At 37.4% G+C, this 14,541-nt stretch overlaps 2 protein-coding genes across 9 annotated transcripts in view; one reads left to right on the top strand and one right to left on the bottom strand.

Annotated features, from left to right (window-relative positions):
• STX19 (syntaxin 19) overlaps positions 1-4,014 on the top strand; it is a 44,385-nt gene extending 40,371 nt beyond the window's left edge. For all 3 annotated transcript variants that reach the window (XM_010338912.2, XM_010338913.3, XM_010338911.2), the window contains one exon: positions 3,097-4,014. In XM_010338912.2, coding sequence (XP_010337214.1) covers positions 3,110-3,994 — 885 coding nt within the window. In that variant the 5' untranslated portion in view covers positions 3,097-3,109 and the 3' untranslated portion in view covers positions 3,995-4,014. The remainder of the gene's footprint in view (positions 1-3,096) is intronic.
• ARL13B (ARF like GTPase 13B) overlaps positions 1-14,541 on the bottom strand; it is an 81,975-nt gene that overhangs the window by 33,834 nt on the left and 33,600 nt on the right. For all 6 annotated transcript variants that reach the window (XM_074389166.1, XM_010338917.2, XM_010338914.2 and 3 more), the window contains one exon: positions 13,886-14,135. In XM_074389166.1, coding sequence (XP_074245267.1) covers positions 13,886-14,135 — 250 coding nt within the window. The remainder of the gene's footprint in view (positions 1-13,885; positions 14,136-14,541) is intronic.

The raw sequence follows: 14,541 nt of genomic DNA, 5'->3' as shown, positions 1-14,541 counted from the left end.
TATATGTGCCACATTTTCCTTGTCCAGCCTATCATCAATGGCCATTTGGGTTGGTTCCAGGTCTTTGCTTTTGTAAACAGTGCCACAGTGAACATACATGTGCCTGTGTCTTTATAACAGAATAATTTATGATCCTTTGGATATATACTCAGTAATGGGATTGCTGGGTCAAAGGGAATTTCTATTTCTAGGTCCTTGAGGAATCACCACACTGTCTCCCACAATGGTTGAACTGATTTACAGTCCAACCAACAGTGTCAAAGTGTTCCTGCTTCTCCACATCCTCACCAGCACCTGTTGTCTCCAGATTTTTTTAATGATCACCATTCTAACAGCTTGAGATGGTATCTCAATGTGATTTTGATTTGCATTTCTCTAATGACCAGTGATGATGAGCATTTTTTCACAGGTTTGTTGGCCTCATAAATGGATTCTTTTGAAAAGTGTCTGTTCATATCCTTCACTCGCATTTGAATGTTTTTTTTTTTTTTTCTTGTAAATCTGTTTTAGTTCTTTGTAGATTCTGAACATTAGCCCTTTGTCAGATGGGTAGATTGCAAAAATTTTTTCCCATTCTTTTGGTTGCCAGTTCACTCTAATGATTGTTTCTTTTGCTATACAGAAGCTCTGGAGTTTAATTAGATCCCATTTGTCTATTTTGGCTTTTGTTGTCAATGCTTTTGGTGTTTGATCATGAAGTCCTTGCCCATGCCTATGTCCTGAATGGTTTTGCCTAGGTTTCCTTCTAGTGTTTTATGGCGTTAGGTCTTATGTTTAAGTCTTTAATGCATCGGGAGTTAATTTTAGTGGAAGGTGTCAGGAGGGGGTCCAATTTCTGCTTTCTGCACATGGCTAGCCAGTTGTCCCAACTGACTGTTTAATTCCCATTTATTAAACAGGGAATCCTTTCGCCATTGCTTGCTTTTGTCAGGTTTGTCAAAGATCAGATGGTTGTAGATGTGCGGCATTTCCTCCGAGGCCTCTGTTCTGTTCCATTGGTCATATCTCTGTTTTGGTACCAGTACTATGCTGTTTTGATGACTGTAGCCCTGGAGTATAGTTTGAAGTCAGGTAGTGTGATGCCTCCTGCTTTGTTCTTTTTGCTTAGGTTTGTCTTGGCTATGTGGGCTCTCTTTTGTTTCCACATGAAGTTTAAGGTGTTTTCTTCCAGTTCTGTGAAGAAGGACATTGGTAGCCTGATGGGGATAGCACTGAATCTATAAATAACTTTGGGCAGTGTGGCCATTTTCACAATATTGACTCTTCCTAACTATAAGCATGGAATGTTTACCATCTGTTTGTGTCCTCTTTTATTTCCTTAAGCAGTGGTTTGTAGTTATCCTTGAAAAAGTTGTTTACATCCTTTGTTAGTTGTATTCCTAGGTATTTTATTCTCTTGGTAGCAATTGTGAATGGCAGTTCATTCTTGATTTGGCTTTCTTTTAGTCTTTTAATGGCGTATAGGAATGCTTGTGATTTCTGCATATTGATTTTTTATCCTGAGACTGCTGAAGTTGCTTATCAGTTTTAGGAGATTTGGTGCTGAGACTATGAGGTCTTCTAAATACACAACCATGTCATCTGCAAATAGAGACAATTTGACTTCTCCTTTCCTAACTGAATAGCCTTTATTTCTTTTTCTTGCCTAACTGCTCTGGCTAGAATTTCCAATATAGCATTGGTTAATAATTTTTTTAAAAAACTTAAGTGTTATACATTTCTTGATCTATGTGGTAGTTACATGGATGTATTAACTTTGTGAAAAATCATCATACGATATATTTATGTTCTGGGCACTTTCCGTATAGGTATAAATATGTCAATAAAAAGTTTTCTTAAATATATTCATTTTCTATACACATTGAAAAAAACTGAAAAATAATTTTTAAAATTATTTGACAAAGGAGATATAGCCATAGTACCTTAAGTGACTCAGATATAAATAATAGTTGAGTAGTCACAATAATATAAAGATAAAATATTGATCAACCAAAATTTGTGATTTAACTGTATTAAGAAGGGGAAGCTGAGGGAAGAATTAAATCCACGTCTTCCATAGAGGAAATTCAATATAATAACTGAAACCAAAAAAGCCGCTGGGCACAGTGGCTCACGCCTGTAATCCCAGCACTTTGGGAGGCTGAGGCGGGGGAATTGCTTGAGGTCAGGAGCTCGAGACAAGCCTAGCCAAAATAATAAAACCCTGTCTCTACTAAAAATACAAAAATTAGCTGAGTGTGGTGGCGGGTGCCCGTAATCCCAGCTACTTGGGAGGCTGAGGCAGGAGAATCGCTTGAACCCAGGAGGAGACTGCAGTGAGCTGAGGTCACAGCATTGTACTCCAGCCTGGGTGACAAGACCGAAATTCTCGTCTCAAACAAAATTAAATAAAACTGAAAAAGCAAAAATACCTACACATGCAAATTACCTAGAAATAGGAGTTTCGAAGCAACATATAGCTAAGGAGCTGAAAATGATTGCCTTTATGATTGCCTTGAAGGAATGGAGAATTCAAAAGGGAATATGGTAGGGCAGGCAAGGGTCAAATATGTATCTTTATAAGCCTGTACATGATTTCACTTATTAACCTGTGCAAATAAAATATTATTAATTTGAGGGGAAAATAACATTTTTAAAAAGTTTATGGCTATATATATTTTAATTACATTGGCCAAATTAACTGGAAACAGTATCTTTAGTAAGAAGGGCACTTTTGGCATCTGAAGATTAATCCTTTCAGTTGAAGCTATAGTCAAAAGCATTCTTCATTTTAAAAAAAAAAACAACCCTATCCCATGGCAGACAGTATCGTGACACTAAAGAACTTATCTTTGAGCAACTGTGTCTACATCCCTGCTTTCGCAGCTATTGCACACAACTAAATGGCACTCATATGCAAAGTAACTTATAAATTATTTTATACTACCTTCCCTAGTTAAACGGTTTTCATGAGGAAACTCTTGTTGATTTTTCTAATAACCTCATTTGAGAAAACTAGAATTTTTGCTGGGATATAGACAGTTATGTGAAGTCAACTGCTACCGGGTAAAAATACCAAATTTCTACTTGCTCAATACAATCATTTTTGCTTCTTAGGAGGAAAGGGAAGATGAAGGACCGACTTCAAGAACTGAAGCAGAGAACAAAGGAAATTGAACTCTCTAGAGACAGTCGTGTTTCAACTGCAGAAACAGAGGAACAAGGGGTGTTTCTGCAGCAAGCTGTAATTTATGAAAGAGAGCCTATAGCTGAGAGACACCTACATGAAATTCAAAAACTACAGCAAAGTATTAACAATTTGACAGACAATGTTCAAAAATTTGGGCAGCAACAGAAAAGCCTGGTGGCTTCAATGAGAAGGTTTAGTCTACTTAAGAAAGAGTCTACCATTACAAAAGAGATAAAAATCCAAGCAGAATACATCAACAGAAGTTTGAATGATTTAGTTAAAGAAGTTAAAAAGTCAGAGGTTGAAAATGGTCCATCATCAGTGGTCACAAGGATACTGAAATCTCAGCACGCTGCAATGTTCCGCCATTTTCAGCAAACTATGTTCATATACAATGACACAGTAGCAGCAAAGCAAGAGAAGTGCAAGACATTTATTTTCCGTCAGCTTGAAGTTGCTGGAAAAGACATGACTGAAGAAGAAGTAAATGATATGCTTCATCAAGGAAAATGGGAAGTTTTTAATGAAAGCTTACTTACAGAAATCAGTATCACTAAAGCACAACTTTCAGAGATTGAACAGAGACACAAAGAACTTGTTAATTTAGAGAACCAAATGAAGGATTTAAGGGATCTTTTCATTCAGATATCTCTTTTAGTAGAGGAACAAGGAGAGAGCATCAACAATATTGAAATGACAGTGAATAACACAAAGGAGTATGTTAACAATACTAAAGAGAAATTTGGACTAGCTGTAAAATACAAAAAAAGAAATCCTTGCAGGGTACTGTGTTGTTGGTGCTGTCCATGCTGTAGCTCAAAATAAAGAAGGTATTTTTAAATTTATCCAGCATTAGGGTAAAAGATATCTCATATTTCAGTGTCCTGTATTGTTTTTCTTCATCTCATAGATCCATTCACATACCTTTCATCACTGTTAAGTCATAATTCTCCCCTTTAACCCTAACCCAATAAAATTACAGAAACTTTTGTAGCTAGTTACATAAAACACACATTTATTCAATTAAAGTAAAAACAATATGGTTACTGTCAACTTACAAGTTAACTATTGAAAATGAGCGGAATAATCTTAATTTTCTGGTCAGGTATCAAGCTCTATATTAGCCGTTTTTCTCATCTGTTAAGTAGTACCTAGGCAATCCATTTGGCTGATTTGAGAATATTTTGATAGTTAAGAATCATGCTACAACAAATCTAAGCCATACTAGAACCTTTATCAAATCTTTTCTCTTTTTGGAGTGCAGTGGTGTGATTCTGGTTCACTGCAACCTCCACCTCCCAGGATCAAGCGCAATTCTTGTGCCTCTGCCTCCCGAATTATTGGGATTACAGGTGTGAACCACCATGCTCAGCTAATTTTTGTATTCTTTTTTTTTTTTTTTTTTTTTTTTGAGACGGAGTTTCGCTCTTGTTACCCAGGCTGGAGTGCAATGGCGCGATCTCGGCTCACCGCAACCTCCGCCTCCTGGGTTCAGGCAATTCTCCTGCCTCAGCCTCCTGAGTAGCTGGGATTACAGGCACGTGCCACCATGCCCAGCTAACTTTTTGTATTTTTAGTAGAGACGGGGTTTCACCATGTTGACCAGGATAGTCTCGATCTCTCGACCTCGTGATCCACCCGCCTCGGCCTCCCAAAGTGCTGGGATTACAAGCTTGAGCCACCGCGCCCGGCCAATTTTTGTATTCTTAGTAGAGAAGAGGTTTTGCCATGTTGGCCAGCCTCATCTTGAACTCCTGATCTCCAGTAATCCGCCCCCCCTCAGCCTCCCAAAGTGTTGGAATTACGGGCATGAGCCACTGCTCTTGGCCCTTTATCAAATCTTTTATCCTCAGATGATAAGTTAACTCAGTGCTTGACAGATCAGGGAAAACTCAACTAGGTACTTGAAGAATCTATAATTAGTTACTGGAGCTGAATGTAGCTTAAGGAATAAGAAGGTGAGTTAAGGCACTGCTTTCTTGAACTTGGGTCCATACAGTGCAATGTATTACAGATTGGCAGATAAAGTCAAATTAAAGGCAACTGCATTCTTAAATATTTTGCCGTGACTTTATGATAATGCTATCCTATACTATGAGCTAGGGATACAGTCTAAATTCACATAGCACAGAAACAGAGTTTTGCAACTCACATTCTAGTGGAGAAAGCAGGTAACAAATACAAAGACAGTGTTAAGTTCCAAGCAGAAACTTAAAATGAAAGGGCAATGAGATGAGGTAGAGACTGTCAGGGGGTGTGTCTTTAGGTTGGGTAGTCAATGAAGACCTTCCTGAAATGTGAAATTTAAGTGAAGATCTGAATGAGTACAAGGGAGGGTATATTCCCAGCACAGGAAACAAACAGTACAAAGACCCTAAGGAGGGTATGACTTACTCTGTGCAAAGAAAAATAACAATCCAGTTAGGGCATAGTCGGAAAAAGGCAGCGAGATAGGAGATGAGGTTAAGAAAGGTCAGCAAAGGCTAGATTTAAGGTTTTGTAAGCCACGGAAAGAAGTCTGAAGTTTACACAATGTAATCAACACAAGGTTCTCAGATTGTTCTAGACCTGATAGTAATATTACATAATTTACACTTGAAAAAGATTATTCTGTCTACTGTATGAAGAATGGGTTAGAATGGATTTGGGAGAGGTGAGTAAAGACAAGCACAGAGGTATAGAAAACAATTACAAGGTTAGTGCAGCAGGAAGAAAAGATGGAGGCTTGCGCAAGGATTATAGAGGAGGTGGTGATGGTGGCAGCAGCAATAGTAACTCTAAAGATGAATAAAGTAATCGCAATGTCCTAGTCATTGCTCCAGTAATTTCAGAGTGGATGAAGTATGAAGTAGATACTATTATTACAATTTTACCAATATGAATACTGAGGTGCAACGAAATTAAGTAACCTGTTCCAGGTCACAGACACTGCACATGGTGAACTGGGATATAAACCCAGGCAGTCTGACTCCAGAACCAGCTCTTCACCATTCTCTTACTACATACTGTATAGTAGTGATGGGAAAAAAATTAGATTAACTCCTGATAGATTTAAAAAGTAGAATTACAGAATACTGATTAGATGATGACGTCATGTACTGAGATGAGAAAAGACAGAGAGGAAGGTTTCAGAATTGGCCGTGAGAAGAAAATCAAAGACGTTACTTTGGTCAAGAGAATCTGAAATGACTATACAATGCCCAAGTGGAGGTTTTCGGGATATTAGCTATATCAGTAGGAGCTCTTGAGATATGTCAGGACTCAAAGTACAGATTTGGATCATTTGAGCAAACAAATGGTATGTGAGGTGGTATGAAAAGTATGTGGATGTAAAAAACTGGAAGCCCAGAAAAGGGCCTGGGGTATTTCAAAATTTAGACTCAAAGCAGAAGAGGAATTAATAAAAGAAACTAACAGAAACTGTCAATGAAGTATGAGGAAAGCCAATGCAAAAGGAGAGTTTAAAGAAGGAAAAATCTGAAGAGACAGTCAACTTTAGATAAAATAAGAGCAGTAAGATAACAATAGATCTGGCAGCACGAAGGCAATTATTGACTCCAAGAAGAGCAGTTTCAAGGAATTATAGAAGCAGAAGCACAAAGGCAGTCTGCTGAGGAAAGAACGTGACATGAAGAAATAGAGCAACCACTACAGGCAGTTCTTTCCAGTTTGAATAAGGTACTATAAAAAGTAGTCAACAGCTAGAGATATGTAGAGTGGAAGGATTCTACCATACTTCCAGGCGAGAAACATAAAAGCACATTCTGTTGACAGGAATAATCCAGAGAGAGAAACTCCTCACGTAAGAAAGGGGAGGATACCATGCAAGAGCAGAAAGAGGTGGAATCTGAAGCAGAAACGGAGACGCTGGACTGGGTAGGAAGAGAAATCCTTCTTGTGTACTATAGAAGAAAAGGTGGGGCTGAGAAATAAAAGCACACAGTTGAGTAAATTTACTCAACTATTTCCTTAAAGAACTCAGGCAAAAACTGAACGCACAGTGAGGTTAAGGGAGAAGAGAGAGAGGACAAGGAGGGAAACCGCCATTTGGAGAGATTAACAAACATTCTATGAAAGATATGAAGATAACCAGGCAGTTATCACAACTTTAATGTGAGACCAGCCATCAGTCATGTATTACTAATCTATCATGTTTGACATTTGGGTCCTGACACAGAACGTGTAGATAACTCGGTCTAACCAAGACGGTGGCTTTTCCACATATGTACAATGAAGGAAAATATGTCAAGAGAGCTTGGGAGTATTTGAAATGACTGAATTTTATATGTAAAATATGTATTTCATAAACACTACAAAATAATTTTTAATTTATAAAACATCACAAAATTGAAGAGCTTTCTATTGTGTCAATTATCAAGCATTGCTAGAGAAAAAGATGTTTCACACACCTCAGCTTCAAATGTTTAAGAAACATTATTGAAAAAAAATAAAATAAACTTAAAAGATGATAAAACTCCACAGCTGAGTAGTAACAGACATCTCTCTGCTGTTCCTTCTAAAATTTTTTCTATAGCCTTAGTGATACTTGTTTATAATTGCTCCTAAACTGTTTATCATGAAAACTGATAATATTGAGTACTATTTAATATTCCTCAGTATAATTACATCCAGATGAATTTGTAAAATATTTTATTTTAGTATTTTATATTTGCATATAGTGTTTTTAAAGCAAGACTTGAGCACAAAAAAAAAAATCAGGAAATAATGTATCAGAAACCATTTTCATTGTTCCATTTCCAAACCAATTAGTATCACCCTAACCTAAATAAAAGATAACATGCTAATTAGTTGTGAGAATTTTGTATATTTTATTTACATACTTATTTGGCATTAAAAGTAGATTTTTTTTCTTAAAATCTTAAAACCTTAAGGGGAAAAAATCTTGTAAGAGGTGAAGGCACAATATTGCAATATTAGAAGTATGGAATAAAAATAAAAATTACTATGAGCACCAAAGCTCCTCTTCGTAACTACTACACTGTGCCATTTTCTGTAATTACAAGCTTCACAGAGCTTCAATTCATAAGATGAAATACTTTGAAACTGGTTCTCCTAATTCATCTACACCTGAACACAGTATATTATCAACAGTAACAATATTCATATCCACCACGGCATTTACAGAACGCTAGTGAAATGCTGCACTAGAGGCTTGAGAGGATTTAAACGCATTATTTGGAATTCACATAACAAGACAGGTATTATAATCCCTATTTACAAGTGCAGACATAAAAGCTTAGAAAGATGAAGTAACCTACCCAAAGCCTTTCTGACTTACACCATCTCCTATACTAGCAGTTCTCAGTTTTTGCTGTGAATCAGAATGATCTGGAGAACATGTAGGGGAAAAATCTCCAAAGCATTACTCTCACCCTCAAAAATTCTGAAGGTCTAGGCTGATGCGGATGCAGGTGGTTCATGGACAACATCTTGCTGCCTAGTAACACTGTCAAAAAGTTATTTTCTGTGTTATTTTGTTTCCAACTAGATTGAAGGGATAGGGGAGGCAGGGATGGGAACTTCTGCAGGCTCCCAGGGCTTAAATTACCTGCAAAGTCAATCAGCTGAGGAGCTTTACTGTCAACTACAGCTGTTATGAAGCTGAATGCCATTAAGAGACAAAAGGAATCATTCAATAAGGATGTCTGGAGATGAGTCAACAGTATAAGTAAATGACATTAATGAAGATGACAGAGTGGTAAGGCCCCACTGAAAGGAAAGAAATCTGAAGCCAATGGGCCTTATACATTCAATAAGCAGGGGCTTCAGAGGGTGAAATCAGTCAACAAGGGACTCAGTGCTCTATCTCACTCTATCTAAGGATCAACTGATTATGTGACACAGGCAGACCAAAATTCCATACTGAGGGGCCTCCAGCACTCTAAAACAGGACTCAGATTCTCCTTTTATTATTTAAATGTCTAATGTGGGCCGGGCACGGTGGCTCAAGCCTATAATCCCAGCACTTTGGGAGGCCGAGGCGGGTGGATCACAAGGTCAAGAGATCGAGACCATCCCGGTCAACACAGTGAAACCCTGTCTCTACTAAAAGTACAAAAAAAAATTAGCTGGGCATGGTGGTGCGTGCCTGTAATCCCAGCGACTCAGGAGGCTGAGTCAGGAGAATTGCCTGAACCCAGGAGGCAGAGGTTGCGGTGAGCCGAGATCGAGCCATTGCACTCCAGCCTGGGTAACAAGAGTGAAACTCAGTCTCAAAAAAAAAAAAAAAAAAAAAATGTCTAATGTGATAAAAGTACGTTCGAATCAATTTCTGATAGCTGTAATAGGATAACCATAACGTATTTAACTTCTCCTGGGCACTTATAACGAGGAATATGACTAAAAGAAACTTGCAAACGAACATTCTGCTGTAATACTACCTAGAAGGAAGGTGAGTCAAATAAGCATAAAAAGGTTGGAACCAAAAAAATATCCCATGTTGAAAAAGTAGTAATTAAAGCCTGGTTATTGTCTCTGCTAGTATGGAAACTCATTGACAGGGTTTTTCACCTTTTTAATCGTAAACTTCTTTAGAATCTGCTCACAAGAAAAACACACATACGCAGTTGGAATTGTGCGTATGATTTCAGAGGGCCTTGAGAGGACATTCGTGGTGCAGAGACCCTGGGTCAAGAATTATTTATTTATCTATCTACCTATCTAGCTAGCTATCTAACTAATTTATTTTTGCTGCCCCTTGAGGAGCAGGACTACCCCAGAGACAGTGTGTCCAGAGTAGCCAAGAAACTCCAGTAAGATCAAATCAGAGCTATCTGTTGTCTTCCCCGAGTGAAACTAACTCACTCTCTCTCTCTCAAACATACATATATATAATTTTTCTTGTCATCACTCAATTTCTGAGGACTGGCCAAAAGTTAAGTTAGTTCATGTAACTCCACAGAAAAGCAGGCAGTGTGTAACGAGAAAGTGGCACCTTCCGATAGTTTGAGAGTGCTAACACAAGTAGAATTGTTATTATCCTAAAAGAAAACTTGAGCCTGTGCGTCTCCAGGATTACTCTGGTTAAAAGTATTAGGAGATTCAACTCTAAAAACAAGGGGTAATTTATATAATTTATAATCTCTCTGAGGTCAACTTTTAAGACTCCATAGGTACCAGTGAGATGGGGTGTAGAAGGAACATGTGCCTGCTTATGACATCAGTGTAACCCCAGACTGCCGAAAATTTCAATAGATTAAGCTGTTTAAAATACGACGCAGCTCAGTTTATTCTTCAGGTAATCAACTATTAATGGAAAATTTCTATACTGGATATTGTGCTTAAAATTTGGGATTACTGCTGCTTTTGAGTGCTATTTATACAGTTGCAAAAACTGTTTACTTTTTTCTTGGAAAGGCCGTCTTTGTCAAGACCACCTAGTTTGAAAGTTTTTTTGTTTGTATTTTTTAAAAATATCTCAAGGTCCAGCTACATTAATTAAGCTCTAAACAGTTAAGGGAGGTGGGGTGTAGGCAAGAGTAGATAACATAATTCATACCCTACAGTACAGGCTAAAGTTAATTTCTAAATAGCTGAGGTGACAGAAGAAGGACTTTCCAGGTTAACATGACTGCAATTCTCGGGCTTCAGCCTCCCGAGTGTGCAGGACGACAGGCTCTCGCCATCACGCCCAGCTAATCTTTGTATTTTCAGTAGACACGGGGTTTCACCATGTTGGCCAGGATGGTCTCAATCTCCTGACCCATGATCCACCCGCCTCGGCCTCCCAAAGTGCTGGGATTACAGGCGTGAGCACCAGCCTTTCCTACTTATTATATAGCAGATCTGTCAGTGTCAGACCTGTTCTATGCAAGGCATTATTCTAGTTGCAGGGGTTATGTTAGTTTAAAAAAAAAAAAAAAAAAAAAAGAATTTCCTATCAGCATGGAGCTATGAGAGGAACTTGACGGACTTTAAGCAAAGAAATAGTAAAATTATCAAAACTGTATTTTTAAAAGTAGTCTCATATTCTTTACATATTCTTGCATTGTTTCACTGGTTATAACAAGCATGTACCACTTTTGTAATCTGAAAAATATCAAATAAAGAAAAGAACTGCTGGCATTGTGGAGGAGAACTTGGAGGGCTGGCAAGACTGGCAGTTCGAGGCTGCTTAATGGACTGTTCCAGCCAGCAGCACGGGATTCATGAAGAGGAACTGAAGGGAAGAAGGAGCAGTGAAGAGATTCAAACAATAGTAAGACAGTAATATCAATAAGAGAAATTAATTGCAGGTCAGAGAGGAAAAGGTAAACAGGAGAACTTTCAAATATGGGGCTTAGGCAGATACTGGAGAGGTGTTTAGAAACATATTTTAAAAAGTGAGATCTAAAATTTTAGTTATTATATAAATACTGTATACATTACATGTCTCATAAATACATGCATAGAAATTCATCAAAATGCTAACAGAGGCTGGATCTGGATGGTAAGTCAATCATTTTTTTAAACATCCTTTTCCAAATATGTACAACTATTAAATATCAATAAAAATATATACAAAAAAAAGTTTCCCTATATCTTTGAAATTTATCAAGAATGTGTACTTTTATATACATTTTGTATATTTTCAAATCACGTTTCTTCCAAAAAGCAGTTTACCTTTGGTAATAAAATTCTATGATTATAAAACTCCCATGAGAAAAGCTGGTCAAATGGCAAACCATTCTATATTTCATAAACTTATTAGGCTGTCCATAATTCTTATATCTTTGTTGAGTTCTCACTAACTATGAGTTTAGTTTATAAGGGTGAAGCAGTCACACTAGTTGTATATTTTATTTTCTATTCAGGAAATTCACTAGCTGAGATAGGTGACAGAATTGAAAGCAGATATTTTGCTGATAGTTATTTGACTACTCAGTAATCAGTGTAGTCACTTAACAACTGTATACCCCTACTTTGAGGCATTTCCACAGATAGTTGCATGACCGACTCTCTCACTTCCAATGTCAGTTTCTCAGTAAGGCCTATTAGGATCATCCTAATTATAAGAGCAGCATAGCCTTGTCATCACTACCGCCACAGGCTTTCTGATATTCTTTGACTTGCTTCGTTGTTTTCAATACACTCATCTAATATATAACTTAATTATATTTAGTGTATATCTCACCTCCTAGAATATAAGCTGCTGAGCTCTAACGTGGATTTTTGTTATTTTTATTCTCAAACACAGCCCCAACCCCAGCAATGCTTGGCAAATAGTAGATGCTCAAATAAGTATTTGTTGAATTAATGCACGTATTAATGAATAAATCCATAAAACAGTAAATGAAAAAAAGCAAATGAATCGTTTTTTAAAAAGTACAAAATATTGTTTTACAAAAAAACCATCACTAATGTTTTTTACTTTAGTCTAGAAATCACTGATTCCCTGCTTAAATATTTGTACACACCAATTTAGTCTATGGAGTTCAGCAAAGTTCTCTCTTCATACATATTTCTGTTAAAAGTTTTCCTTCAGTGCCGGGCGCGGTGGCTCACGCCTGTAATCCCAGCACTTTGGGAGGCCCAGGCAGGTGGACCACGAGGTCAAGAGATCGAGACCATCCTGGTCAACAAGGTGAAACCCCGTCTCTACTAAAAATACAAGAAATTAGCTGGGCATGGTGGCGCGTGCCTGTAATCCCAGCTACTCAGGAGGCTGAGGCAGGAGAATTGCCTGAACCCAGGAGGCGGAGGTTGCGGTGAGCAGGGATCGCAGCCATTGCACTCCAGCCTGGGCAACAAGAGCGAAACTCCGCCTCAAAAAAATAAATAAATAAAATAAAATAAATAAATAAAGTTTTCCTTCAGCTTCAATAAACGTGAGAATTTCTTATACAAATCAAATAACTTCTCTAATTAGTTAAATGTGCAAAAATTTAAAAATATAAACTTTACCAGCAAATGATGTAATACTGTTTTAACTTTACAGATTCCAAACTGTCTCATTTAAAAGTGTTCATTTACCACTGAAGACCAGTGAGAAACTCTACAATTTTTCATCTAACCACATGATAGGTTGATTTTTTTTTAAATCCTTAATAATGAACCACAAGAACAAGGGAAAAGAAACAAGAAGGCAAAGGCGGTTGATTCCAAGTTCACTTTGCGATGCCGCACAGTTACAGCGCCATCTACCGTTTACCATGCATCAATGCTACGAGGGCTGGTAATGCACAAGTTTTTTGTCATTTCGTTTTTTAAAAATGTTCACCCATATGGATGAAATCTTATAAGTGTACATTTAATTTGATAACAAATCACATGTCCAACATGGAAATGTAGAAGTTAAAATCGAGGAATCAATGTAGTATTAGAAAAATAAACCATTTACATAACCCTCAAACAAGAATATTCTTCAAGAAAAAAAGGACAAAAGCCAAATGCAAGTTATTAAAAGAGGAAAAAATTAAAAGATACTTTAGAACCTTGTTAATGGGAGTATTTCAAAATAAAAAATTCGATAAAAAGAAAACTACCACATAAAACAATGAGTTTATATTTGAATATCTACGAATTCGCCGTAACCCTTTTACCCTACAGACAGCATTATAACAAGGCCTCAGTAAATTAACAACTCCCAGTTAATTACATACATTTTAGTATACTAAACCATGACTATTTTAGCTTATTCAATAGTTTGTAACACGTAAATCTCTTTAGTGGCAATGCAACCGTCCCTACCTTAACAGAGACGCTAACATTACTTACACCAACACAGGCTTTCCCGATATCCTAGGGTGTCTCAGCACTTCGGACATAGCCTCTTTTGTCTCTTCCATTCTCTCTTCATCACTTGAATCCACAACAAATATGACCCCGAAGGACTCAGCGAAGTAATTCTTCCAGATTCCCCGAATTCTTTTTCCACCTCCCAAGTCAAAGATGGTGACTTCAAACTTTCCTTGTCTAAGGTTAATTTTTGAAAATCCAACAGTAGGACCTATATCTTCAGGGCATTCTGTTTAAAATTATACAAAAAAAAAAAAAAAAAGTTTAGACTTTAATTGGTAATGTCAATTTTTCAACAAAACTGACACAAAGAGTGTTACTTGTCATATTTTAGCACCAAGTGGAATATTTAGCATTCACTTACACAATAAATATTATATGAAAGCATACTGGTTTGGGAACAAGCCAGAATATCAAACTAGAAATTTTACTCCATGCAGATAGGAATCTTTTTTTCCCCTGATATAACACCTGCACCTAGCATGTAATCAGTACTTAATAAGCATCTGTTGAGGCCGGGCGCGGTGGCTCAAGCCTGTAATCCCAGCACTTTGGGAGGCCGAGGCGGGTTGATCACGAGGTCGAGAGATCGGGACCATCCTGGTCAACATGGTGAAACCCCGTCTCTACTAAAA

This window comes from Saimiri boliviensis, chromosome 18 (genome assembly GCF_048565385.1).
Source record: "Saimiri boliviensis isolate mSaiBol1 chromosome 18, mSaiBol1.pri, whole genome shotgun sequence".
NCBI classification, from domain to species: domain Eukaryota; kingdom Metazoa; phylum Chordata; class Mammalia; order Primates; family Cebidae; genus Saimiri; species Saimiri boliviensis.
Note: the sequence above shows the minus strand (reverse complement) of the source record. Positions and strands in the feature narration are given on the sequence as shown.